Source organism: Gopherus flavomarginatus, chromosome 8 (genome assembly GCF_025201925.1).
Source record: "Gopherus flavomarginatus isolate rGopFla2 chromosome 8, rGopFla2.mat.asm, whole genome shotgun sequence".
Taxonomy (NCBI): Eukaryota; Metazoa; Chordata; order Testudines; family Testudinidae; genus Gopherus; species Gopherus flavomarginatus.
Genome location: NC_066624.1, coordinates 58,281,960 through 58,307,567, shown reverse-complemented (window position 1 = coordinate 58,307,567; position 25,608 = coordinate 58,281,960). Strand labels below are relative to the sequence as shown.

General features: G+C 43.7%; 2 protein-coding genes across 8 annotated transcripts in view; one reads left to right on the top strand and one right to left on the bottom strand.

Moving 5' to 3' along the window:
* Positions 1–12,064, top strand: part of STK25 (serine/threonine kinase 25) — a 35,135-nt gene extending 23,071 nt beyond the window's left edge. Inside the window, exons 6-12 of one of the 2 annotated variants that reach the window (XM_050965598.1) lie at positions 637–794; positions 1,108–1,293; positions 1,557–1,702; positions 3,061–3,172; positions 3,924–3,995; positions 7,387–7,523; positions 10,015–12,064. In XM_050965598.1, coding sequence (XP_050821555.1) covers positions 637–794; positions 1,108–1,293; positions 1,557–1,702; positions 3,061–3,172; positions 3,924–3,995; positions 7,387–7,523; positions 10,015–10,054 — 851 coding nt within the window. In that variant the 3' untranslated portion in view covers positions 10,055–12,064. The remainder of the gene's footprint in view (positions 1–636; positions 795–1,107; positions 1,294–1,556; positions 1,703–3,060; positions 3,173–3,923; positions 3,996–7,386; positions 7,524–10,014) is intronic. The other variant, XM_050965599.1, reaches the window with a different exon arrangement.
* Positions 12,065–15,249: 3,185 nt separating this feature from the next.
* The window catches only part of FARP2 (FERM, ARH/RhoGEF and pleckstrin domain protein 2), a 204,823-nt gene continuing 194,464 nt past the window's right edge, over positions 15,250–25,608 (bottom strand). For 5 of the 6 annotated variants that reach the window (XM_050965343.1, XM_050965341.1, XM_050965344.1 and 2 more), the window contains 3 exons: positions 24,235–24,342; positions 23,202–23,353; positions 18,121–19,943 (listed from right to left, as the gene is read on the bottom strand). In XM_050965343.1, coding sequence (XP_050821300.1) covers positions 19,853–19,943; positions 23,202–23,353; positions 24,235–24,342 — 351 coding nt within the window. In that variant the 3' untranslated portion in view covers positions 18,121–19,852. Of the gene's footprint in view, positions 17,767–18,120; positions 19,944–23,201; positions 23,354–24,234; positions 24,343–25,608 lie in introns of those variants that run through there. The other variant, XR_007775960.1, reaches the window with a different exon arrangement.

Here is a 25,608-nt window from a genome sequence, read left to right as displayed (position 1 = left end):
CACTTCATCGGATGCATGCAGTGGAAAATACAGTAGGAACACACACACACGCTCTAATGAGAATGATCAGTTAAGGTGAGCTGTTACTAGCAGGAGAGAAAAAACTTTTTGTAGTGGTAATCAAAATGGTCCATTTGCAGCAGTTGACAAGAAGGTGTGAAGAACAGTTGGCAAGGAGTGGGAGGTGGGGGGAAATAAACATGGGGAAATAGTTTTACTTTGTGTAATGACCCATCCGCTCCCAGTCTTTATTCAAGCCTAATTTAATGGTGTCCATTTTGCAAATTAATTACAGTTCAGCAGTCTCTCATTGGAGTCTGCTTGTTTTTTAAGTTTTTTTTTTTGTTGTTGTAATATTGCGACTTTTAGGTCTGTAATCGAGTGACCAGGGAGATTGAAGTGTTCTCTGACTGGTTTTTGAATGTTCTAATCCTTGATGTCTGATTTGTGTCATATATATCTATATCTATATATATATCTCTTCCTACTATATTTTCCACTGCATGCATCCGATGAAGTGGGCTGTAGCCCACGAAAGCTTATGCTCAAATAAATTTTAGTCTCTAAGGTGCCACAAGTACTCCTGGTCTACAGGAGTTTCAGGAACCATTTGACTTACTTTTGTTGTGTGAACAGCTGCCAATGTGCTGCTATCGGAACAAGGGGATGTGAAACTGGCTGACTTTGGTGTGGCTGGACAGCTGACAGACACCCAGATCAAGAGAAATACGTTTGTTGGGACTCCCTTCTGGATGGCACCAGAGGTTATCAAACAATCTGCCTATGACTTTAAGGTGAGTTGGTGGGGTAAAAGAAGGGCTCTTACACTTTATTGCTGCATTACTTAGGTAATACTACATCCTTATGTTAACATTAGGATGAATATAAAGATTGGAGCCTTAAGAGAGTGAGCTCATCATATGAGGGATTGGGGTCGGTTAGGGGAGCCTGTGACTAAATGGTCATCGAGACTAAATACCCCATAGACCTCAGGTGATGCTGGTCCCTTCAGTGAAGTGAATGTTGCATGCACCTTCTGCTAGCTGCCAAGTGCATAGCATGACACTTCTCGCTCCTCTGAAGTCACTCTTCTCACTTCTCTCTCAGGCAGATATCTGGTCCCTTGGAATCACAGCCATTGAACTTGCAAAGGGAGAACCCCCGAATTCTGACTTGCATCCTATGAGGGTGCTCTTTCTGATCCCCAAAAACAACCCTCCAACACTGGAGGGACATCACAGCAAGCCCTTCAAAGAATTTGTAGAAGCCTGTCTCAACAAGGACCCTAGATTTGTAAGTATAATTTCCTCCCTCTCGCTGCAGATAGAATGGAATGTCTGGGACATAGAACTCCAGAGTCCAAGGTGCGTAGAAATCCTCAGCAGAAAGGCGTGTTAGTGCTACAGTTGGAGAGAAATTAGCAGGCAGGTTGCAAAATGAAAAAGCAGGCATGGCAGAAATAAAAGACAAAGCTTTTGGGTGTTAGTCATGGCTCTTGCAGACCTTGGCTACTGCTAGGTTTAGCACACTCTTTTCTGTTTCCTGATTTGCCACAGAGGCCAACTGCTAAAGAGTTGCTAAAGCACAAGTTCATCACACGTTATACCAAGAAAACCTCATTCCTCATGGAGCTGATTGACCGATTCAAGCGCTGGAAGTCAGAGGGCCATGGAGAGGACTCTAGCTCTGGTGATTCTGACATGTGCGTATGCCACTTGCCTTGGTGCTTGCCTCCATATCCTGCTGTGGCCTATCCTCCCAAATCCTATTCACTTCCACTTTAGAGCACAGAGTCCCAATTAAGTGGGGAAGAGAGAGGGAGGGTCCCTGAGCCAGGTTGGTGTGACTGTTCCCCATCTTCTTCTGGGACGTGAACATCTGATAGATGTTCAAGCCCTGGTTAGGGGAGAAAAATATAGATGTCTGAGTAAATAGTATTGCTGTTCTCTTTGCATTTTGTCCCTCATGATACTGTGGAGCCTTTGCTCAGTTTTGGATCAATGTAGGTGAAGAGCCAAAAGTATTGGCTGGAGACAGGAAATGTTTTATGAGCCAAGTACTATAGGACTTAGATCCAGGTCCCAAAATGTGTAAGGCTAGTGGGTTAACCCACTGTGCCACCCCATAGAGCACTCCTTGAAGTGTCTTCTGCCTTCTTTATCTCTAACAGGCATTCAGCTAAATACACTACGTGGCTTCAGAGGAGCCTTTATGGAGGATAGGTCCATCAATGGCTATTAGCCAGGATGGGTAGGGATGGTGTCCCTAGCCTCTGTTTGCCAGAAGCTGGGAATGGGTGACAGGGGATGGATCACTTGATGATTACCTGTTCTGTTCATTCCCTCTGGGGCACCTGGCATTGGCCAATGTTGGAAGACAGGATACTGGGCTAGATGGACCTTTGGTCTGATCCAGTATGGCTGTTCTTATGTTCAGAGTATGTAGCTCTGAGACCATATTGTAGTAGCTGGATGTGGTCCTGCTACCTGTAGTCAAACTGGTATAAGGACGTCAAGATGCTTAACAGTGACAAGTGGATTTTTATTTTTTGAGATGGCCAATTTCAGACCCCTTATATGGGCCTGACTCTTCTGAATTGGGTGGTTAGAACTTAATGAAAATCAAACTCTATTAGTGCCTCAAACTGGGCATCTAGAATTGCTAGTTACTCTTAAATCTTTACCATAGGTCTCTGTCAGACCAGATTTATGTCTTTGGTTCATGCAGGGATCTGTGAACTAGAAGAATTGAAATGGTAGTTATCCTGGCTCTATGCAATGAGCTGTATGGACCAGAGAGTCTGATAATCTGAAGGTGTTTCAGTTTGGATCAAATCAGATTTTCTAGACTGACTTGAATTATATTTCCCCAGTGCACCTAGAGTGGCAGCTGTTGTTCTGCCCCCTCGCAAAATGCCCAAAGCCCTGGTGTGAAAGGGTAATTATGCCTGGCTGTAATGCATCATCTGGGAGCATAAGGGCTCAGAAATGGAAAGGTTCATGTCCTGTGTGTGTGATATATCGCACCGGCTCTATGTCTAATTCCTCCTTCTGTTTCTAGTGATGGAGATACAGAAGATGGAGACCAGGGTCCAATCTGGACGTTCCCACCAACTATTCGACCCAGTTCCCTTAAACTGCACAAAGGAATAGCTCTCCATGGCTCTCAGAAGGTCAGTCTGCTGACCTTGTCATCAAAAACAGGGTGACCAGGAAATGAATGGGGCCTAGGAGCAGGGAAAGCTGCCTTTCCAGTGCACTCGTATGACATTCTCTGTCCTTAACTTTCTAACATTGCCTCCAGCCTGGCACCTGAGCATGGTGTGGGCAGCATTACAGGGCTGCTTCCATGCCCCCAGGATGCTGACTGTTAATGCTCATTCTCTGAGGACAGGAGTAGGAGTCAGAACTAGCCTTTCTACCCAACCAGACTCATTCCTCAAGTTGTATAGAAGAGTAGCTAATGTTGATCTCTGGTAGGCAGGGCCGGCTCCAGCAATTTCGCCGCCCCAAGCACGGCGGCACGCACTCTGCCGCTCGCTGGTCCCGTGGCTCCGGTGGACCTCCCATAGGCTTCCCTGCGGGGGGTCCGGTGGTCCCATGGCTCCGGTGGACCTCCCGCAGGCATGCCTGCGGATGCTCCATGGGAGCCGCGGGATCAGCGGACCCTCCACAGGCACTCCTGCGGGAGGTCCACCGGAGCAGTCTGCCACCCTCCCGGCAACCGGCAGAGCGCCCCCCGCGGCATGCCGCCCCAAGCACGCGCTTGGCGCGCTGTGGCCTGGAGCCAGCCCTGCTGGTAGGAGATGTGTTTCAGATATGGGGGGAAGTGGCAGACTGAAGCACTTTTGTGGGCTGGGGTGCACCCTTCCGTGGGTAGGTTTGCTGCATGAATCCATCATCTCTCCATGTTTTGCTTTCCAGTCTGCTGAGCCCATCAAGCGGCAGCCCCGATCACAGTGTCTCTCCACGCTTGTCCACCCAGTCTTCGGGGAGGTGCGAAGGCCATTTTCTTTGTTTACGATGGCTGCAGGTGAAGGGGAAGCAGCTGGGTGGCTGTTTGAGATCCATGTAAATGGCAGGGATTCTTGAGGGTGAAGAGGAGCAGGGTGCCTGGCAGGGCCAGAGGGTTGTGAAACCTCTCTTAGTTCAGAAAAGCCAACTCTGTATGTACTGCTTAAAAGAGCTGTCCCATAAATACCTGTCCTGCCTAAACCTACCCTGGGCAGGAGTACAGTGCTGCCTACAGTTTTTTCAGCTCTTCCTTCTTCTATGTGTCTCTTGAGACCAGGTTACGGAATGCCTGCCCTTCTCTCTGCATCATCCTCTCTGATTGCCTGGTAGCCTGGCCTTCCTCAAGTCCCTCTCCCAGTACAGGTTCCCTCACATTCTAGTGCTAGGAGAATGCCTGATTTCAGCAGCCACCTCACCTGTGTGAGGCTAGGACATGTCCTGCTTGGGCAGAGCAGGAATCAGGGTTTGCCAGTACTGGGCAACTTTATTTATTTGTTACTCTGTTTAAATCCCCTGCCATCTGCACCCACTCTGTCTTCCCTGCTATGTGCTGCTGCCCACAGCAGGTCACCAAAACGGTATTTTTTGAGAGAGGTTAGATCTAGAATTGGACTTCTGAGAGTTCTAGACCTTCTTTCCATCTGTCCCAAGTTTTGTCCTGGTTCTTTAATAGCTGGGCTGGGTTGTGATTAGCAGAGGAAGTGCTAAGGAATTAGCCACCATGCAAGCGATGGAGTAGGGGGAGGTGCAGAGGACCTGAAGTAACTGGAAAACATAAACTGGTCCTAATTGCTGCAATGTTGGTGCCTTTTAGAGCTGCTATTATGTGATTAACGTTATGCACGTAACTGGTGTGGGACAGGAGAGTCTCCTGTGCTTCTATGGCCCCCCATAATATCTTAGCACTGTGAAATCCCAGTGAGAGTCACACCCTTCAGCAAGTGCTTTCAGATTCAGGTGTCTGAAGGCAGGCATCTGAGTGAAAGTGGCCTGATTTTCAGGGGTGCTGAGCACCAGCAATTCCCGCTGGCTTCTGTAGGAGAGGGTTCTTCAGGCATCCACACTTGAAAATAATGTCCCCAAAGCCTCTAGGCCAGTGTCAAGTAGACTTGCCTCAAAAAGCAGCTTGCCTGTCACAGCTTCCATCTCTATGTGACTGGGATAAAGCCTTGGGCTGGGGGCACTGATAAGTGTGTTTGTTTGAATAGATTGTGCACATTTTCAAAACTTGTTTTATTTCTTACCCTGGTGGCAAAGCCCTCTAGAACCTAACAGGGATGAGTCAGTGTGATTCTGCAGACCTATAAAATTTAAAGACCTACAGCCTTTTGAGTTTTTTTTTTAATTAGCCTATAGAAAGGTCTCTATTAAATTTCATAGGTTTGAAGAATCACACTGTCTTCAACCCTGTTAAGTTCCAGAAGGCTCTTCCATTTGGCTTGTGTTTTATAGGGTAACTTTTAGAACACATTTACAAAATGCACAAAATATTTAAGGCACTTCTGCTTCCTTAGCTTGAAAAACCAAACTAGCTCCCATCACAGACCGCTGAACAAGGTGGGTGATGTAATATCTCTGTTGGACCAACTTCTGTTGGTGAAAGAAACAAGCTTTTGAGCTACACGGAGCTCTATATAGGTCTGACTGAACAGTTAGTCATTAGATGTTAGTAGCTTGTGGGTTTTCTACCCACTTGGGCATGTGCTTAGCAAAGGAAAGGCTTCCTATCCCACTGTCCTTCCCGAGACCCTGCACTTGAGTTCTTTCATCAAGTGGAGGTGAAAGTAGATCCTTGGGTGAGATTGTGAATGACTTTTCAGTCCAGCAGTTCTCAGTGCACTGAGTGCTGCTTGTCTGTCATTCCCCAACCTTGGTTGCTGCATATAAATACATAGTGAAGTATGTGGGTTGCTGTGACAGCTGAGGCTTTTTTTGTGTGTGAAACGGCAGTTCACTCATTGAGGTAAGGCAGATGTCTTGTTAAAGAAAGTTAGGTTTCCGCCAGCAGGGGGACTGTGAGCAGAGATGGTCCCAGCCTCAGATTAGCATTAAGATTTGCCTTGTTCTGCTTTCTGTCTTTGTGAGAGGGGATGTGAACTCAAAGAATTAGGTTGATCCTACGATTACATGCAAGGAAATATGAGGACAAGTTAAAGCCACTTAATCAGCATAGTCGAGATGAAGGTAGATAAGGTTTTTAACTGACCTGGATGGTGGTTAGTTGGCATAGATATTGCAGTGTCAAGAGGAGCTTCTGCTTTCAGCTTTGCTTTTTGTTTAGTGGAAAATACTATGGGAAAGGCACAGAGTTCAGGCTGATTGTGCAGGGTACTCTTGCAGGCTGGACTTGCAGAAAGTTACCCAAATGAAGGGGGAAAGAGGCTACAGCAGACAAGCTATTCAGGGCCTGGAAAATCTGTTATGTCATAAGCAGCGAATAGGTTGTCCTGTTCTGTCTTGTTATAGCAATGCTGCTTGACCTGGAGTTTCCTAATGCTGAATGTTCTGCTCTTTGTGTACTTTAAATAAATGACTGCACCATGTAACTTGCATGAGCTAATGAAAGACAGAACAAAGAGTTCTCAGGTAAGATAAAATTCCCCCCTATGCAGAGGCTAGGACAAGGCCTGTGCTCCACTCTTGAGCATTTAAATGGCACACCGGCCTTATGTCAATGCTCTGCATGGGGGAATCTCCCCTTTTCAGGATTATGCTTGATTGAGGGATCAACTAGCTCAAGGTCCGAATCTTGTCAGCAATCCCCCTTCCACCTCTAGGTAATTAGTTCAAAACAAACCCAGGTTGTTACGGGGAGTGTTCTGTGACCTCAGTCCAGTATCCGTTCCTCACAAAATCCATCACCATACGTGGCACCTGTCTAGTAGCCCCTGTAGAGATCAGTGAGTGAGCATGGACAATGAACTGTCCTCCATTCTAGAGGTAGCCGCACTGAGGCAGGTTGGCAGTGTGGTGTAGAGAAGCTTGCACTGCTATGTGGTTCCTGGTCTTTGGACCTCAGGGCTGTCAGTCCAGAGCACTTAATTTGTGTGTGGGAAAACTTGGCAGAGTGTTTGCTTTGTTAAAGGCTTGGCTGTGACTGTCTCGCTATGTGAGGTGGGAAGCTAAGTAGCACGTGGAGGAGTGTGTTCAGAAAGTGTGTGAAAACTCACTTTGCTTGGTCTGGCCTTATTCCTATGCAGAGAGGAGAAAGCCCTGGGGTGCGAGGCTTGTAGGAACCTACATGTTAGTTGCCTAGGTCCTGCAACAAAATCACATTGAAAAGGAAGACTCCTTAATATTCATTCTATGCTGATCTGCTTGGTGAATGCTTTCAGATGTCACAAGCTGTTAACACTGTGTTTTTGGCTTGCAGCTCAAAGATAAGCACAAGCAGACTGGAGGGAATGTGGGAGCTATGGAGGAGCTGGAGAATGCCTTTAGCTTGGCTGAGGAGTCCTGCCCAGGCATTTCTGATAAACTGATAGCACACATGGTGGAGCGGGTACAAAGGTAAAAAAACACTCCGACATGTGGGATGGGGATTAGGGGCATGCGTTGAAAATTCAGTGGTTCAGATGTGTTATCGTAAAATCACAGGGCAAGTATGGATTTGTCATTCAAGAGCCAAAACATCCAAGAAGCATGTGTGTTGACTGAAGCAAACCTTGAGGTGTATACGACACTACTTTGAATCATTCTCCATTATGATGCACTGTCGTGCTGAATATAGTTGTACAGAGCATATGGCTGGTGCCCTGAGCATCAAGTGATACTTTCAGCCACTTTCAGTTCTGATGCATGATGTATCATGGGTTGTTACTAGCCCAGCTAGTGTGACTGTGTACCATATCAGTCATTTATACTTCAGGGCATTACCATCCTCTCAAAATCTGTTTTCAAGAACTGTTAGCTTTCATGGCTAACGTGTTTGAGCGCCAACTGTAGCTTTCTAGGACTAACCAGTGGAGCTGTGGATGGAGTGTAGTTGTAGTCGTGTTGGTCTGAGGAGATTAGAGTTGAGCTATGTCAGTTTCAGAGGAATGTAGGGAAGGGGATGCACCTTGTCTTGGTTTTACATACACCATGGCAGCTGAAGAGGAATAAGACAAAAGTAACAAGCAGTGGAAATCGAAGATCTTCTGTATGTATTTGGATGTTCTGTTGTATTTGCAAGGATTTAAAACTACTTGTAGTATTTTTGGCTGTATTGCTGAGTATTTTTATCTTTTGATCTGCTTCTACACAAAGAAATGTTCAATTACACATCACATTTCTTAAAACTCTGTTAGACTTTTAAGTAGAACTCCGTAAGCAGATGAGGTATAACTTCCTTCATGTCACTTTGAAACTGTGATAACTTTGGAGGCTCTGCCGTTGGCAAAAAAATGAGTGCTGATTTTGCTTTCCATTAATATTTTGAGCCAAGAAACTAACCCCCTGCATCCTCCTAAATAATGACCCAACATATGCTTGATTTCTTTGACTCTTTAGGTAAAGCATAACTGTGGGGTTGTCTCCCTTCTTTTCATAGTCCTATAAACCTTTGAATGTGTTCTTCGAAAAGTAAGCCCAAAGTTTCTCTCTCCTGTTAGGGTGTAGATGCCATGCTGTTTTCTTTCAGGCCTGTTAGCTTTGTTTACCTTATATGTTAATGTACTAGCATTGTATCTGCCTGACCACCAGGCTGATCAGACAAGTAAACACCCATTCTTTTGTTTAGGGTAAACTGGACTTATGCATTGCTTGCCAAACACATTTGAAGAACATAATTCTAGCACATATTTATAACTCTTTTTATACATAAGTCTAGTGAGTATGTCAGGCCTGACAGGAATTACTGACACAGAATAATGAACCACCAGACATGCATCTGAAGAAGTGGGTATTCACCCACGAAAGCTCATGCTCCAAAACATCTGTTAGTCTATAAGGTGCCACAGGATTCTTTGCTGCTTTTACAGATCCAGACTAACATGGCTACCCCTCTGATACGAACCACCAGGGTGTCTCAAGAGAAATGTAAAAGGAACTAAATAAGAAGAATAGTTTTAAAACATGACAGGTTGTCTTTTTTTGCTTGCGCCATTTCCTTTAATATATAGACATGGTTCTTTTTTGCATTTTTTAATTTGGGAATCGTAATATCAGTTTTTGAGGGCTGAGAAAATAAAAGCTTAAGCTGTCTCTTGTGATCATGCTGCTTGTTCCTTCTTTTTGCTGACAGATTGAAGTTGAAACGAATTCTAATTTAGAGAGAGAGAACCCTTGATGTCATTTACCTATTAAATCAATTAAAGTTTATAAGTAAAGGTGAAGCAAAAAAGTGTAGGGTTTCAGGTTCTTAAAATCTATTATTATATTGGGCAGCATTGATAACCTGACCTGCATAACACAAGCCATAGAATTTAACCCAGTGACGCCTATAGCAAGCCCATTATACACCTGAGCCAGAAAATATCTTCGACAAAGTCACAAATTTTTCAGTCTGTCTTAACTGCAGGACAAGCCAACTGGCTGCAGTACTACGATCTAGAATGAAGTCAAAGGGATTCTTTCTAGCAGCAGCCTAGGTGTAGTAGGACTGGGCTGTATATGAACCAAGACATGTCATCACTTTTGAATACTGATTAATTTTCTAGAGGCTAGGAGAACTTCCTGGAGCTAAGTTGTGACACTCCCACCCCACTTAAGCATTACCCTTGCAATTGGATAATGTTCTGAGTTACTTTCTCAAACCACATGGCAGAAAATGTCCTCCTGTACTGTTATCTAATCATCCCCTTTCTCAAGGGCTTTGCTTTTATTTTTTGCCAAGCTAGACAACTGCCATTGCTTTGTCAGTCTATCAAATGAAACTCGAGGGTGTGCAGTGTGCCTCTTCTATCATTGTCCATCATAGTCTCTGGTGGGTGTGGGGGGTTCTAACTCCCTAGTGTGTCATTCAAATGGATGAGTGCAGCCAAAATCACTTGTCTGTCCTTTTTCCCCCCTTTCTCCTCAGGTTTTCACATAGCCGGAACCACCTGACTTCAGCCCGCTGACCAGTACAGTTGTTGCTGCTCTTTACGGGGAAGGGAGGATTTTCCCAACTTCATAAGAACTACATCTCTAATCCCAGACCACCGTCATCTGCTGTTGGATGTAACATTGTGACTCCAGGACATTTCAGAACCTTCATCTATACATGTTTCCATGACAACTAAGGGTGGGGTTCACAATGCAAGTACAATTTAGACCTTTTGCAGAGCCCAAGGAGGGGCGGTCTAATTGTTTTTACACTGTTCTCAATGGAGTTTTTAATTGTTCTCCCTGTGGACGTACCCATTTTTATTTGATTCCGAGCTTGTTAAAAGGTAAAATCCTGGCTGGTGCAGCAAGAAGGAAGTTCTCCTGTACTCAGATGTTTCAAAAGGGAAGTATGATGGGTTCAGCCTTCTCCTCTCCCCCCAAGGAAGTGTAGGTGAGTGGTAATGCACAAGGAGTACAGGTGGCTCCAGGCTTTCCATACACTACAGCATTCTAGTGGAGTCAGAGTTGCACTCTGGCCGCACAAGATTTTTTCAACTCCTTCATACACTAGTGGAACAAAGGCTTTAACTAGTAGCAGTGAAAGTAGGTTTGCTGCTGTCCTCCCTACTCTTCATTCAAGAGTAGCTGCGTTGTTTTGTCACTTTCACAGGATGGGTTTGCTGACTGTTCTGCCAGCGGTTCTGGGGATGTCACTCTTTGAACAGGCCTTACTTTACTTAAGCTACACTAGAGCAAAGTTTGCCTCACTTTGACAAGGCAGCTGCATTTGGTCTAAAACTCTCTCATGTGGGGTTAGGAGTTGCTTATGCTTCCTGCTGCTTCTGACAGCAGACATACCAGGTGCGTTGGCTTGTGGCAGACTGAACGCCATGACTATTCTAAAGTGAGACAGGCTAAACACTAAGATTAAAGTGCATTAGAAAAGAGACCTTTGTCATGCAAAGATGTTTAAAAGGTGAGTCTGAAATTCTTTACAGTGATTCTCAATTGAAGAAAATTCAGCTTTTTCTTTACCTATTAAATGGCTGATATCATTGCTCCTTGGTGGCTATATCCCAAATGCAATGCTTGGGATACCAAAGTCAATTTCTCCCCTACTTTACTCTCATGAAGCATTTCTTAAAACTGTGCTCTGAACAACTTGAAGCCAACACAGTCTCAGCCAGAAGTACAATCCCACATAATGCTCTGCATCTCTCATTATCAATGTATTAGCTGCCCTTCAGTAAAGCAGACACTTCGGTCATTCAAGGTATTCCTATGGAGCAACTTCACCTAGTTTTGCTTTCTTGACAATGCTAGTTTAGCCAGGAATTTCAGTTCTCCACTTTGTCATAGATTTGTATACAAGATACTCCAAGGCTCTGGAGGGAAACCAGGCTTGTAAAGAGACAGGGTTGAAATTTTGAAAGCTGCGTGCCTAAAGCTAAGCAGCTAAAACTTATGTTCACATAAGTGATGTGACTTCAGATAGCTCTTACAGCTCCCCTAGAAGCCAACAGGAGCTGCAGATGCTCAGTGCCTCTAAAAGTTAGACCACTTAACTAACAGGTAAATTTGGATTGTGCTTCCTACCTTCAGCTGTGCAGGTTTCAGAATGTTGGGCCTGGTGTCTCTACAAAGAGAACACATGAGCCCCATCACTTAGTCTTATGCTAAAGTGAACTGCAAACAATCTTTACTGCTCCTCTATGATGTATAAATACAGGCTCTATGTGTTAACACTGCTTATCTTGTAGAAAATAGCTGCTGTTATCTCTTGCTAGAGCTCACTTATGGAGCAGAGTTTATTTTATGTACTGAGGTAGCCATGGAGCCTGTATTTATGCACAATGACAAGTAAAGGGAATACTCAGCCAGGCAAAAGGGAAAGTCTCCTGCTGCTTTTAACTTTATTCTGTTCATGATGGTAGCATATTGTTAATAAGGTACCTTGTATTATCCTTCACATGCACTTCAGTGTCATGAGTAAAGATGATTTTTAAGGAAACTATCCCCATAAATTTCCTCCAATATTCTAAGCAACAGTGGTGTGAGTTTTTAAAAGAGCACTGAAAGTAGTGGTTGTTATAGCTTTGTTACACAGAATGCAAAGACCCTAGAGCTTTAACAAACATCACAGACCTTTCATAAACTAAGTGGACTTCTGCTGATGTATGAGTGTATCCTCCATGCCCTCAGCACTGTGGAAACAGGGGAGTTGAAAATTACAGGCCAAGCTCTCACCTAACACCCTTTTAGGGAAGGAAATACTTCCCCTATTCCCTGGAAGTTGCTTTGGTGATCTTTAAACTGCAGGAATATTGGTCCACAGCTGCAAAATAAGACGACTTCAGCAGTGAAAAATGATGCTCTAGAACATCACTGAGGGTGACTGTGTGGCAGAGAAAGCTGCCTGAGCCTGATGTCTATCCTGTTTCTAAAGCAGCTGTCAGCTTAACATCTTTCCCCCTTCCTGCTCTAAAGCTCCACCCTGCTGCTGTGGTAGTGGATTAAGGGCTAAGTATTTTCTACTCTAGTAAGTTTACTGACTTCTAAGCAAGAAAAAAAGCAGAATCTGGTTCTCAGCAAGTGGACAGTGATTGATACAGTCAATCAGGTCAGTCCAACACCAGTTTAAATAGCAGATGCAATACCTTTTATTCGAATGGAAATAAAATAGGACAGCATGTTTACTCCAATAACATCAACACCTTTGAATACTGTTAATTGTCCACCATACTGGCTACAACAGAGGCTTGGTATGGGCGGTGATAGAGATACAGCTGGGAAGATAGTTTCTGTGAAATAGGGTAGGCACTCTTTCTAAACTAGGCTTACAGCCAGCTAAACTAGCAGGGTGGAAAGTGCATTCTCTCTGACACTTCTTCTACCTTTGTATCCTGTTTGAAATGTTCACAGCTAAATGATGGGGTGTTTTCTTCTCTCAGCTGCATGAGGCATAGTGAGAGTAGTTGTCCCTTTGGAGCTGAAGGTGGGATGGCACTGCACAGACAAGACACACATGCCTACAAAGTGGGCCAAAGGGAGGGACCTTGTAATCCAGCATGTGCTGAAAATACTTAAGCAGATGTGCTGCTGCACTGGTCTGACCAACATGAAACAAACCGAAGAGACACATGAAATTATCTAGACTGCTAGGAGGTGAACAACATTTAAATCAGCTAAGGAAATTAACATCCTGCACAATGAGGCTACAGGAGCAGGTATTTTTATTTTCTTTCAAAGAGCAGCTAAAGAAAGAAATAGTTTCATTCTAACACAAGCAAATACAATAGGGACTAACAAATCAGGACTGAGTTTGTTGTGGTTTTCTGAACTGAAGCAGTTAAAGTATACGGAGTTGAAGACTGTTTATAGTGGAACAAGAGGACATCTGTGTTAAGCAATTACTCAGTCCAGTAAACGTTAGTAACATGTTTAAGAGTCTACAGGATTACAGATCATGCTAATATATTATCTTGGATGTTTGCCAATAGGTGACAGCCAACAGCATCCTGATAAGTACTTCCAGTGTACTCCTGTCTCACTCTCACTATTACAGAGGGACTGTCCCTGCTCAAGTATATAGAACACACTCTTTTCTTCATTCTCTTTCCAACTCTTCTGTTGGGCTGTCATTTTTCTTCCATTAGCTTTTATGCCTATTGCCTTCCTTTGCGTAGCCTCCTTATCAAGCAATTTGGGACAAAGTTTCACCTATGAAAGTTACAAAGGGCTGTCCAGCCTCCCCTGTGTTTTGTGGTCCACATGCCTGGCCTTTTAATTGCATATACACCATTTATGATCTGTGCTTCCTCCAAGGAACAAATTCTATCATCATTTTTTCTCTCTTCACTTTAATGGCTTCTGCTTTTTTCCTCCAGTGATGGGAGAACATTTCATCCACTTTATGATCGCTTGGTGCTAGGGTGGTGCTCCATGAGAGCAGCAACCCTCCAGTTCTAGGGAAGGCTCTGCCTCTCCAGCAGCTGAGACCAGAGCCATTGCAGACCTGCCCTGCATGCTGGGCAGAAGTCAGCAAATATCAATTCTCAAAACCCTCTTACCATAGATAACAAGGATGGTCCAATGATTAGGCAGCTACCCTGGAAATCAGGAGGCAGATTCAACTCACTGCCCTGCCAGACACCCCGTGTGGCCTTGGCCAAGTCACTTAACCTCTCTGGCGCTCAGTTTCTTGTCTGTAAAATAGGAACAAGAGCACTGCCCTGCCAAACTGGGGTGTTGTGAGGGTACATACATCTGATTGTGAGGCACCGAGATACTATGGTAATGGGGACCATATAAGTAGCCAAGATAGAAAAATGACATCCTGAAGCGTTCTTTATCTATGTAGAAAATTCATCAGAATTCCTCATTAGATATTTAATTAATAACTTTTCCAGAACTGCTGAAAGCTGCGACCTACCATTGACTTTAAGCACTGTACCCCACAATATGGGATATTTAAAAGCAAACGTGTGTCAAGTCTCCCTGAAAGGAGAACTCTAAATGAAAAGCCAGGTGGTTACACCAACTAATAGCCCTCTTGTTGCTCTCATCTGGTTGCCTGGCCTGCTCTGCTATAGTTACTCTGATCTCCATTAAAAGCAGGCTTCCCACCTCACTACCTGAATCCCACCAGCAATGACTTTTTCCCTTTTATAATGGACTGGAACCATAACTTTTACACAACAGACTCTTGGCATAGAAACACACATCCTCTTAGAACCCCTGTACTCTCCAAAATACTGGCGTAACTGTTGCCAGCCACATCCCAATCCTTGAGAGACCACATTTGTTGTAACTGACAACCAGGATAGGGGTAGAAAGTGGCTGATAAATATTTTTTTTTAAGGGCTGTCAAATGATTAAAAAACATTAATCATGATTAATCTGTTAAATACATTTTCAAATATATTGATTTCAATTACAATACAGAATACAAAGTGTACAGTGCTTGTTTATATTTTTATTACAAATATTTGCATGGTTAAAAACAAAAGAAATAGTATTTTTCAGTTCTCCTAATACAAGTACTGTAGTGCAATCTCAATCATGAAAGTTGAATTACAAATGTAGAATTATATACAAAAAAAAACTGCACTCTAAAACAAAATGTAGGCTCTAAAGTTTTACAAGTCCACACAGTCCTACTTGCTGTTCAGCAAATCGCTCAGACCAACAAGTTTGTTTACATTAATGGTGCCCACTTCTTGTTTACAATGCCACCTGAAGTGAGAACAGGTGTTTGCATGGCACTGTTGTAGCTGGCCTCACAAGATATGTGCCAGATGCAGTAAAGATTCATATGTCCCTTCATGCTTTGCCCATCATTCCAGAGGACATGCATCCATGCTGATGACAGGTTCTGCTCGATACTGATCTAAAGCAGTACAGACTGATGCACATTCACTTTCATCATCTGAGTCAGATGCCACCAGCAGAAGGCTGATTTTCTTTTTTTTGGTGGTTCAGGTTCTGTAGTTTCCATCAGACTGTTGCTCTTTTAAGATTTCTGAAAACATGCTCCACGACTCGTCCATCTCAGATTTTGGAAGGCACCTTGGGTCAAGTGTTTTAGCTACTTTTAGAAATCTCACATTGGTACCTTCTTGCATTTTGTCAAATCTGCAGTGAAAGTGTTCTTAAAACAAACAACATATGCTGGTCATCATCCAAGATTGCCACAACATGAAATATATGGCAGAATGCAGGTAAAAGAGTAGAACACATACAATTCTCCCCCAAAGAGTGCAGTCACAAATTAATGCATTATTTTTTTAATGAGCAACGTCAGCATGGAAGAATGTCCTCTGGAATGGTGGCCAAAGCATGAAGCAACGTATGAATGTTTGGCATGTAAATACCTAGGAATGCCGGCTGAAAAAGTACCATGCAAACACCTGTTCTCATTTTCAGGTTACATTGTAAATAAGAAGTGGGCAGCAGTATCTCCTGTAAATGTAAACAAACTTGTTTATCTTCATGATTGGCTGAAGAAGAAATAGGACTGAGTGGATTTGTTTGCTCAAAATTTTACACAATTTTGTTTGAGTGCAGAAACGTAACAAAAAAAAATTTACATTTGTAAGTTGCACTTTCATGATAAAGATTCCACCACAGTACTTGTATGGGGTGAACTGAAAAATACCATTTCTTTTGTTTATCATTTTTACAGTGCAAATATTTGTAACAACAATAGAAAGTGAGCACTATACACTTTGTATGCTGTGTTGTAAATTCAAATAAAATATTTGAAAATGTAGAAAATACTTAATATATTTCAATTGGTAGTATATTGTTTAATAGTGTGATTAACAGTGCAATTAATCACGTTTCATTTTTTTGTTAATTGCATGAGTTAACTGATTAATCCACAGCCCTAGTTTTTTTTTCAAGAGCTTTTTCAAAGAGTATTGCTTTTTGATCAGGTGAAATCAATAATGCAATACTTGTCAATGCATGTAACTTACTCTTCAGGACCTTCCTCTTCTAATATATAAGGTAGATGGTAGTGCACTGGGTTGCTTAAGGCTAGAAACTAAATCAGAGATGGGCAACTACCTAACACACTTTGGTGGGCCAGGCAGTGCGATGCGGGGGTGGGAGGCACCAGGGTGAGTTAGAGAGAAAGTCCATCCTGCACTCACTCTGCAGCAGCAACAGCTCCTGTCTGCTGGGGGCTGCACCAACCCCCCTGATCTGGTCTGTTGGCTCTCACCACAGCGTGATGTGACAAATGCATCCATGCACACGCAGGGCGTTCGCCTCAGGATGTGCCACCCGCCCTCTTCCTGGCTCTGGCGCTGCTGGATCACCTACCCCAAGCTGGGCTGTGGTGAGCCAAAGAAAATGATCCAGTGGGTCTGGTGTGGCCTCTGGGCCACCAGTTGTCCATCCTTGTACTAAATCAATGAGACACTACAAGGCCCAGTCAGCATGTATGGAATATTTGAACTTACTGAGTCTTGTTGCTTGCAGAGTGGCAAACTCTGGCTCTTGAGAAAGTGAGTCAGTGCCAGGCATTGTACAGAGGTGTTGTGCAAGCTCTTTCTATACAGCTCTGCCAATGTAACATAATCCTCTCTGCTATTCCAGGTCCCTGTCTCTCCAGAGCAGATGATAAGTAATATCAGATGATGTGAGAAAATGTTCACTTGGGGCAAAGCTGAGAAAGGCATCTAACTTACCAGTAATGGGTTTTTCAGACATACTGCCTCTGCACATCTACACTAGGAAGTTGCATGCCACACTCACAAGCCATGGAATCATTTAAAGAAGTAAAAGCAACAGCAGATAACTAGAGCTATACAACAATGTTTTAAACCATCGCTGTAGAAGGCCCTTTCCTCTTAACAGTCTAACTCCTCTCTGTCTCAAAGTCTAAGCAAAAGGCTATGGAGGAGAGTCAGTGTGGACATACTCAGAAAACTTCAATTACTGATAGGTAACCCTCTTTTCTCCTTCATGAAAATTGCCTCTGCAGATCCCCACTGTAAGAGATTAACAAGCAGTTGAAATCCCAAGGACGGCGGCTGGGGATTTCTCATTCAAAAGGGAAGCTCCACTCTAAACTGGTTTCACGCCTTCCTTTCAAACAGACCCTGGATGTTCATAACGTGCATTACTGCTCTTGGGAAGAAGAGGCAAGCAGAGCATCATCCAGGAAAACAGATGAAGACTGTAGAAGCTCAACCACCTGTTATGGAGTCCAAACTTCTTCCCTCAAGCTGCAGAGCTAAGGAAAAAGAGGGTTTAATCAGCTCTGAAGAGGAGAAAAAAATCACACGTGTAATTCTTTGAAGATGCCATCACACAGGCTTACTACTCTGGGGTCCACAGAGATCACTGCAAAGCTCAAGAATAAGGCATTTCACCTAGAACAGGTGACTGACCACTGACTCTGAAGGACCTAACTACCCAGCTTGCATACCTTCCCAAGAGCAGACGTCACATACCTTCCCAAGAGCAGGAAAGCTTTAGCGTGAACACAGGCACACTGACAGAGCTTTACACTGAGGAGCTCTTTACTTCCACCACCATGACATTTACACTGAGCTAGGTTACAGCAGAAATGGCTAATAAACACATGTTTATACATCTACAACAGTTTATTTTAAGACACTAATAAATTAAAGTACATTTAACTTACAATGGACAACCATCATGATGCACTGGTCCAGTCTCTGCTCCTTTATGGATGAAGGTGCCAAGTGAAAGGTCATGAAATCTTCTACCTAGAGTCCTCCCATCTGGGATCCTAGTCCTTTCTCATCCAGCACACGTCAGACTTTGAACCAACACAACCCAGGAGTCTCTCTGGGGAAACAGTTGCACATGCAAGCCCCTGCATCTCTCGTGTTCCACAGGTGTGTCTGCTTTCCTCTTCTTTCTGCCATCCTCACAACACACAGCACTTTCTTATCTCTCTCTAACACCTTATTGTTTCTTCCCTGACACAAATACTTTTCCACCTGAAATAAAAATCAGCCCCTCTAAGCTATGTTACCTATCAGCAGCATTTATTACTTTCAGCTTATTACAACTTTACCAGTCCTTAGATCAGGGGCATCCATAACTTGCCCAATCAAGTGCTGCATTGCACAGCATCCAAAGGAAACAGCATATCCGCAGGAAGTGGGGCAGACAAACTATTTTTATCTTGAATATGGTGACACCACCCCACAGGGGGGCAGGTGCCAGGATATAATGCTCCACCTTGATGCAGGTGACCATCACACCATGTTAAAGCTGAAGATGGATGCCACCTCCAGAGAGTTAAGGGCTGGGATTTTCAAACATGCTTAAGTAGCATAGGAACACAAGTATCAGTGACTTTCAATGGGGCTTATATGCCTATGTCACTTAGGCACCTTTGAAAATACCACTCAAGAGCAGCAACATATTGTACTGAAGGATGTTGTGGTTAGTTCTTTGGCCATCCCTGCCTTAAGAATGTCTCACTAGTGGAGGGTGATTAAAGGGTTTGTAAGAGGAGCCCTCCACTCCATGATGGATGCAAAGGACTCTGGAGGAATAATAAATATATCTGGTAGGCCCCTCAGCATGCAGCACAGCAGGCTCTGAGCTCTAAGAAAACCATGTGTGTTCTCTCATACAGGTCTCCTGCTCCAAGCTGTAAAATGCGATACCTCTAAAACTAAAAGCTTCATGTTCTCCCCATTTCCCCCCATCCCCGGAAAAAAGTGAAGTTGTTGCCATGGCAATTTCCTGAAGAGCTCCGTGATTTTACAGCAGCTGTATTTTCTGTTTGAAATTAAAGTGAATTCAGGCCTTACAGCTGCATATCCCCAGTTAGTCCAAGAAGCTTGTGGCCAGCAGGTTGAAGCTACGGCAGCCGACAGTCCAGAGGTTTAGCCACACTGTCAGAAGGGAACTCCCAGGGGCCAGAAAGCCTGATACCCGCAGTTATGGACCAAGAAACACAATTGACACACCCAATCACAATGAACATGGCCATCTGTCTCCATCAGGACATGTCACTGTATATCATACAGAACCTGTAACTGGAATGCAATGCACGCACACAGCAAACTATGGGATTCCCGTGGAATGGAAATTTTGCAGCTATTGTTAAGATTCATTATCTCTCCAGTTAGCTTGGACTGTAGCAGACTTTACATCTTCTAGTCCAGTCTAACCTGATGTGACCCCCGTTCTTCACTCCCCTTGTCCATCTAACTTCCATACCAGGTGGAAACAAGCATCTCATGTTACTGCTTTATCAACCCCTCTCCCCCACACTTCTGGTTCCATCCCATCGCACTACAGATGTCTACAGCAGAGACCCAGCTCTGTTCCCTTCAGTTTGTGCGAAGATCCTTTTCATCCATGGGAATCAACAGGCTCGATCTCCCTGGAGAATTTGTGGCTCTCTTAATCACTTCCATCCACCTGGCAAGAGAGGAACAACAGAACATTTACAACATTCAAGGCCACATCCTTTGCTTACAAAACATTTCTGGGTTCAAATGTATTGGATTGGCTGTTGATCTATGGAAAATTTCCACAGTACAAGAATAGCTTGCACTCCAGGATCACGCTTTCATCCAAGGATCTTCAGATGCTTTGGGTATGTCTTCACTTTGAGCTGGGTGGTGGTGGTTGGGGGAGAGTGATTCCCAGCTTGAGGAGACCTGAGCTAGCATGCTGAATAGAGGGCATAGCCATGGTAGCATGAGTCCAGGAGGCACTACCCAACCCAAGTACATGCCCATCAGTTGCTAGATATGTACTCAGTTCAGCTAGCCCTTCCCATTGCTCCCCCTGCTATGGCTACATTCTATTTTTAGTGAGCTACCTCAATCAGCGCTAGCGCAGGATGTCTCCTCAAGCTGGGAATCGCCCCCCAAGTCAAAGTGCAAACACATACCCTGTAAAAACACTAAGGCTTGCAAACCCCTGTGAGGTAGGCAGTCTGAACACCATTTTACTGCACAGGGAAAAAAGGGGTACAAAGAGGTGAAGTGATCTGATCAGCACCACACAGTGTGTGTAATGTCCTTACATTCATGAACAAACTGAGGGTAACATGTTAAAATAGCTCAGAATCTGAACACTATTTGGCAGGATCAATGTAGCCAAAGTGACAATTATGCCTTGTATATAATACACTATACCATATTACACATCATCAGTAAAGTTGCTTTAAGAAGACAGACCAAATAGACTATTTTTAACCTTCTTTTGGAAAGTTAAAGTCCCACAAAGGATGCTAACTAACGTACTGCAACCTAGGAAAATATATAAAAAAGAGGGAAGTCATGTAGTTGTGGGCTTGAAGCAGGTATTGGCTTGTCAACTGGATTGCATTAGAGGGAGTGTAACTCTCTTCAGGAGCCAGCAGTTTCCAGGAGTGAGGAAGTTTTATGTTTTCTTCCTTCAACACAGCAATTACCCTGATTATCAGACTCTTTCCCCAATAGTTCTATGGGAGGATAACCTGCAGTCAAGTGATTTCTCATCACTAACACCATGAAGTTTATTTTGAACCACTCCCTATTTCAATCAAATAGACAACAGTATATTCAAGGTATGGAGAGCAGCTGGCCTCAAATAACTTGCAGACATATTTGGCCCTTTGCATAATCATTCACAGACTTACATAAGGAGTCCCTAGATCAGTGGTTCTCAAACTTTCATGTGGTGACCCCCTTTATAAATTAAAAACACTTTTTTTATATTGAACATTATTATAAAAGCTGGAGGTGAAGCAGGGTTTGGGAGTGGAGGCGGACAGCTTGTGACCTCCCATGTAATAACCTCACAACCCCCAGTTTGAGAACCCCTGCCCTAGATCTAGTTTAATTGCCTTTCTCCATTTCACTGACTCAGGTTTGTTGGATAAATGTCTATCCAACACTTTCAAGTCTATTCTAAGTGTCTTAGGACTGTGGAAGGGATTAATATCTTCCATGAACAAGTTACTAAATGAAACCAGATCTTTTGTTAGATCCAAGGTCAGAGAAACCTGGGAGGATACCTCTGGAGATAACCAACATTGGAATGGAGGCCACAAGGCAATACCTAAAATATCCACTAGAGATTGTATTAGAAAAACTCAGTATGAAAATTATACAGAAATTGTCTCTCCTGTTCCCTGGAGTAAACTGTACTGGGCTTGGGCCCTGCCTGAAAAGAAGACTGAACCCTCTGTGGGTGATGCTGCCCAAGGCCAGTCTTGTTTTGGGAAGTTAGCACCATGCACCTGGTTTTGTAATCAGGCTCACTGGATTCTCCTGTATTTTTCTTAGGAAAGCTCTCTTCACTTAAGAGGTTATCCTTGGCCACTGAGAACTGTTTGAGACTGTACCTCTTTACACAATGGAAAGAAACTCTTATAAAATGGGTAAAAAATGTCCCACTCTCGCTATCATTCTGGAAATCAATACTTCTCGGAATCTGGTTACTGGAAAAACATGGCAGTTATGAGAAAAACTTTAAACCAATTATATGTGGCTTGGAGAGTTTTCTTAAACTTACTTTCTGAAAAAGTGAAGGAGATAGGGACTCGGCTGGAACTATTCCGTAATACTGTGACCCATACAATATGAGACTTGCTGACAAGAGTCTGATGCTCTCAAGTGGGGATGGGGAGACTTCTCTTTCCTTACAGGAGGTAGAAGGGAATATAGGGAGAACACAAAATAATATTGGCCCAAGAGATTATGTTCCTGCTTTCTAGAAGAATTGACTGGTGTAAAGTTGCACCTAGTTCTCTTGCATATAATATAATTTAAAAATGTAAGTTTTGAGTATGAATGTATTGCAGTACAATCAGCATTCAAAAAATGTCACAGGGCAAGGCTGTTGCAAAGACAGCAATAGAACGCAGAATTCCTATCTCCCAGCTGTGTGTTCTAACCTGTATACCATGCTCCCTCTCTTTGAAAAACAAAAAGATTTCTGCTGTACCTAAATAATAACCTCTCTCAGTGAACTGTATGTCAAAGGCTGCCTGGGCCCAGTGTGGATATACTATGGGGTATGGTAGGCAAGGTAGTGGGCACCCACGCAGAGGGTATACCCCTCTACACATGCTACATTACCCAGATTCATTGGGATTTCTAGCATGTCACAGTGTAGAAGGAAGTTGGATCTCCAACTAGGCAGAACCACCAGCCACAGGCGCCAACTCTGTTTGTGCTTCAGGACCCACCAGCAGCCAAGCTCCCCTCCCTCCCAGCAGCCTCCTGCCTGCCGGTGGCCCTACCAATCAACTTCTCCCCCCTCCCTCCCAGAGCCTCCCGCCTGCTGTGGATCAACTGTTCCACGGCGTGCAGGAGGCTCTGGGAGGGAGAGGGAGGAGGGGAGTGAGGATGGGGCATGCTTGGGGGCGGGACTGGGGGAAAGGTGGGGGGGGCAGGGCCTGGGCACCCCTGAGGGAAACTTGGAAGCTGGTACCTCTGCCACCAGCTATTTCCCTCAGAAGGGAGTAGAGGTCTGAAGCAGTGACCACAGAGGAGCTTTGCAGCCATCAGGGATGGTGAGGGAAAAGATTCCCTCTTTCTAGGAACACAGTGGATCCCCTTGGGGGTACTTGGATTGTGCACAGCAACAAGGACTGGGATCTAAAATTTCAACTCTGGACTACCCACTTGTGGCTAAAGCAAATATTAGACTCTGAGATGGATGTAGGAACCCTAAATTTACCTCTCAAAGGTGTACTTGCTCTCAGCCCTGAAGAAATACACATGGGACTTGAACTGCAACTTGAAGACATAATCCTTCTGAATGCCATCTGCCTCCACTGGGGTGCTGACTGTGTAGCCAAGTAGTGGGAGACTAGCCAACGGATAATCATCCTGAAACATAGCCAAACAGTGCAGTTCTTGGTGAAAGCCATCCTTTACCGGTCAGCACATGGACAGCAATTGCAGAGCACATGTTTGATCTTCCATATTGTATAGTCAAGAATGCTTTATTTTCTCTTAGCAGGGGGTGAAAAGAGAAGCTGCCTTTCCATCTATTTTGAGACCTGTATGTTGTAAATTATGATGAAATTTTCCCCAAGCTTGCGTAGTTATTTTAATAAAATTACATGCCTCTATTCCCCTGTCTCTCACTGTCTCCTGGATTTTCCCCACTGTCTCTCTCAAATCCAGAGCACTATTCCCACAGCAAAACAAAGATTTTGTTCCCAATAACACTGTTTCCTCAAGGCAAGAAGCCCATATAACATGAAACAGGTTTACTGGGCTAATGAGGACTGAAGGAGCAGGTAGCATTGTGGCAATATTCACTACAGAAACATGCACAAAATCACTGTCACAGGAATTCCTGAGGCCTATTTCAAATCATTAGTTTTGCTAAACTTTAAAAGGAGTGGGGAAGATTGGACTGGCATCTAAACACAAAGGAAAAGGAAAGGTGTAGGTGAAAGGTTCGTTAATCAACTTGACCTCATTTAGCCACTACTTCAAGAGACTCCCATCCCTCACACTTCCCACTTAGAAAACAGGATATCCTGATTAAAGCTGCGAGAGAAAGTCCCTAGCCTTAAGGAGCCTGACTCCATTAATTGCTGCCTGCAATTTTTCTTGCTACATGCCTTTGGAGTTAGGCAATTCAGTGCAGATGATAGATGATTGCAAAATGCACCTAGAGGACAGTAAAGAGTTATAGCTGTGTCTTCTGTTCAGTATCTCTCCCCTTGTCCCCATACTGTTCCACTACTATAGCATACCTGGTGAGTTTTGTAGAAGAACAAACAGAAGTTGGTGAAGACAACCCAGAGCTTTTGCCAGCCATTACTATTTTTGAATTTCCTCAGCAGGTACCCTGAAAGCTGATTCTAGCAATGAAGAAAAAGAAAACAAACAAACAATGTGAGATCACTGATCACTCTCCCCAAGAACAAGACAAATGCTGCTCCTGGCACTATTCCATATGCTGACTGATGTTCCCTATTGTGGCTGCTTCTAGACAATGCAGAACAATTAAGACGGTCCTTTTCCTATGCTTTGGGAGGCTTCTAGGACGTTCCAGTTACTGATGGAATGCCTTAGCACATTTTTGCATTGTCAATTTGCCACCTACACAAAATGGCCTGCTTTCACATTGCAAAACAGTTAAATATGCAAGGCATTTTCACCTCAACAGAAGATGATTCAGCTTGATTATGTGATTATTTACCAATTCTTACTGTATGGGCTTCTAATTCTATTATACCAATGATTTACCATCCATAGCACCTCACTAAGAAGAGAATGATCTTAAGCTCCCCAAAAATCTAGCCCTACCATTGTTGCCGTCCGCATCCTGTCTTCCTGAAACATGCTAAGAACTAATAAGCAACATCCACCAAGTCATTGCATTCAGTTTATTTGTGCGAGATCAAAAATAAAACATGAAAAGAAACAAGCAAAAAAGTATTCCTGATTGACATTGGGGTTCTGGACTAGGATATGACTACATAAAGCTGAGCTAGGAGTGGACAGCATGTTGCAAGGAAGCATTATTTAAGTTAATATACTGGTATATTGGAACCTGAGTAATAGAATAGTGGTACAGTGAGATAAGAGAAAGATGTGGCTACAAGAAGGAATTACAGCATATTAGTTTTATATCTAATGAAAAAGAAAAAAGAAAACCCAGAGTTTAGGTCGGTGTAGCATAAACTGAAAGGATATCAGGGCTATTTTTGGCAGGTGAGACAAAGAGATCAATGGACTTCTGCACCAATCACCAAACATCACGACTTCCATTCTGAATGTGTCAGGCATTCGCCCACTTGCACAATGTTTAGGGTGCAGAGTGGGAGGAACTAGAATTTTTTCTGCTTTGGACTCAACTCAGTGTTTGAGAGGTGTTTTTACCTGAATCATGCATAAGTAATCAGACAGGGATAGGCTCTGGTTCCGGTACCAGCAGACATGGGTGATTGTGTTGGGCCGATGGGTCGGGCCCAGCAAATAGTGAGGAGAAAGCTCTGGAGAAACAGCAAGAAAGCAGAAAACTGAGCAGAGACAGAGTAAAAAATAGAGCTTTAGAAGAAGAAAAAGTGATGTAAGAAAAGCATCTGTTAAATGACAAAGGAATGTGAAAAAGTCATTGTATT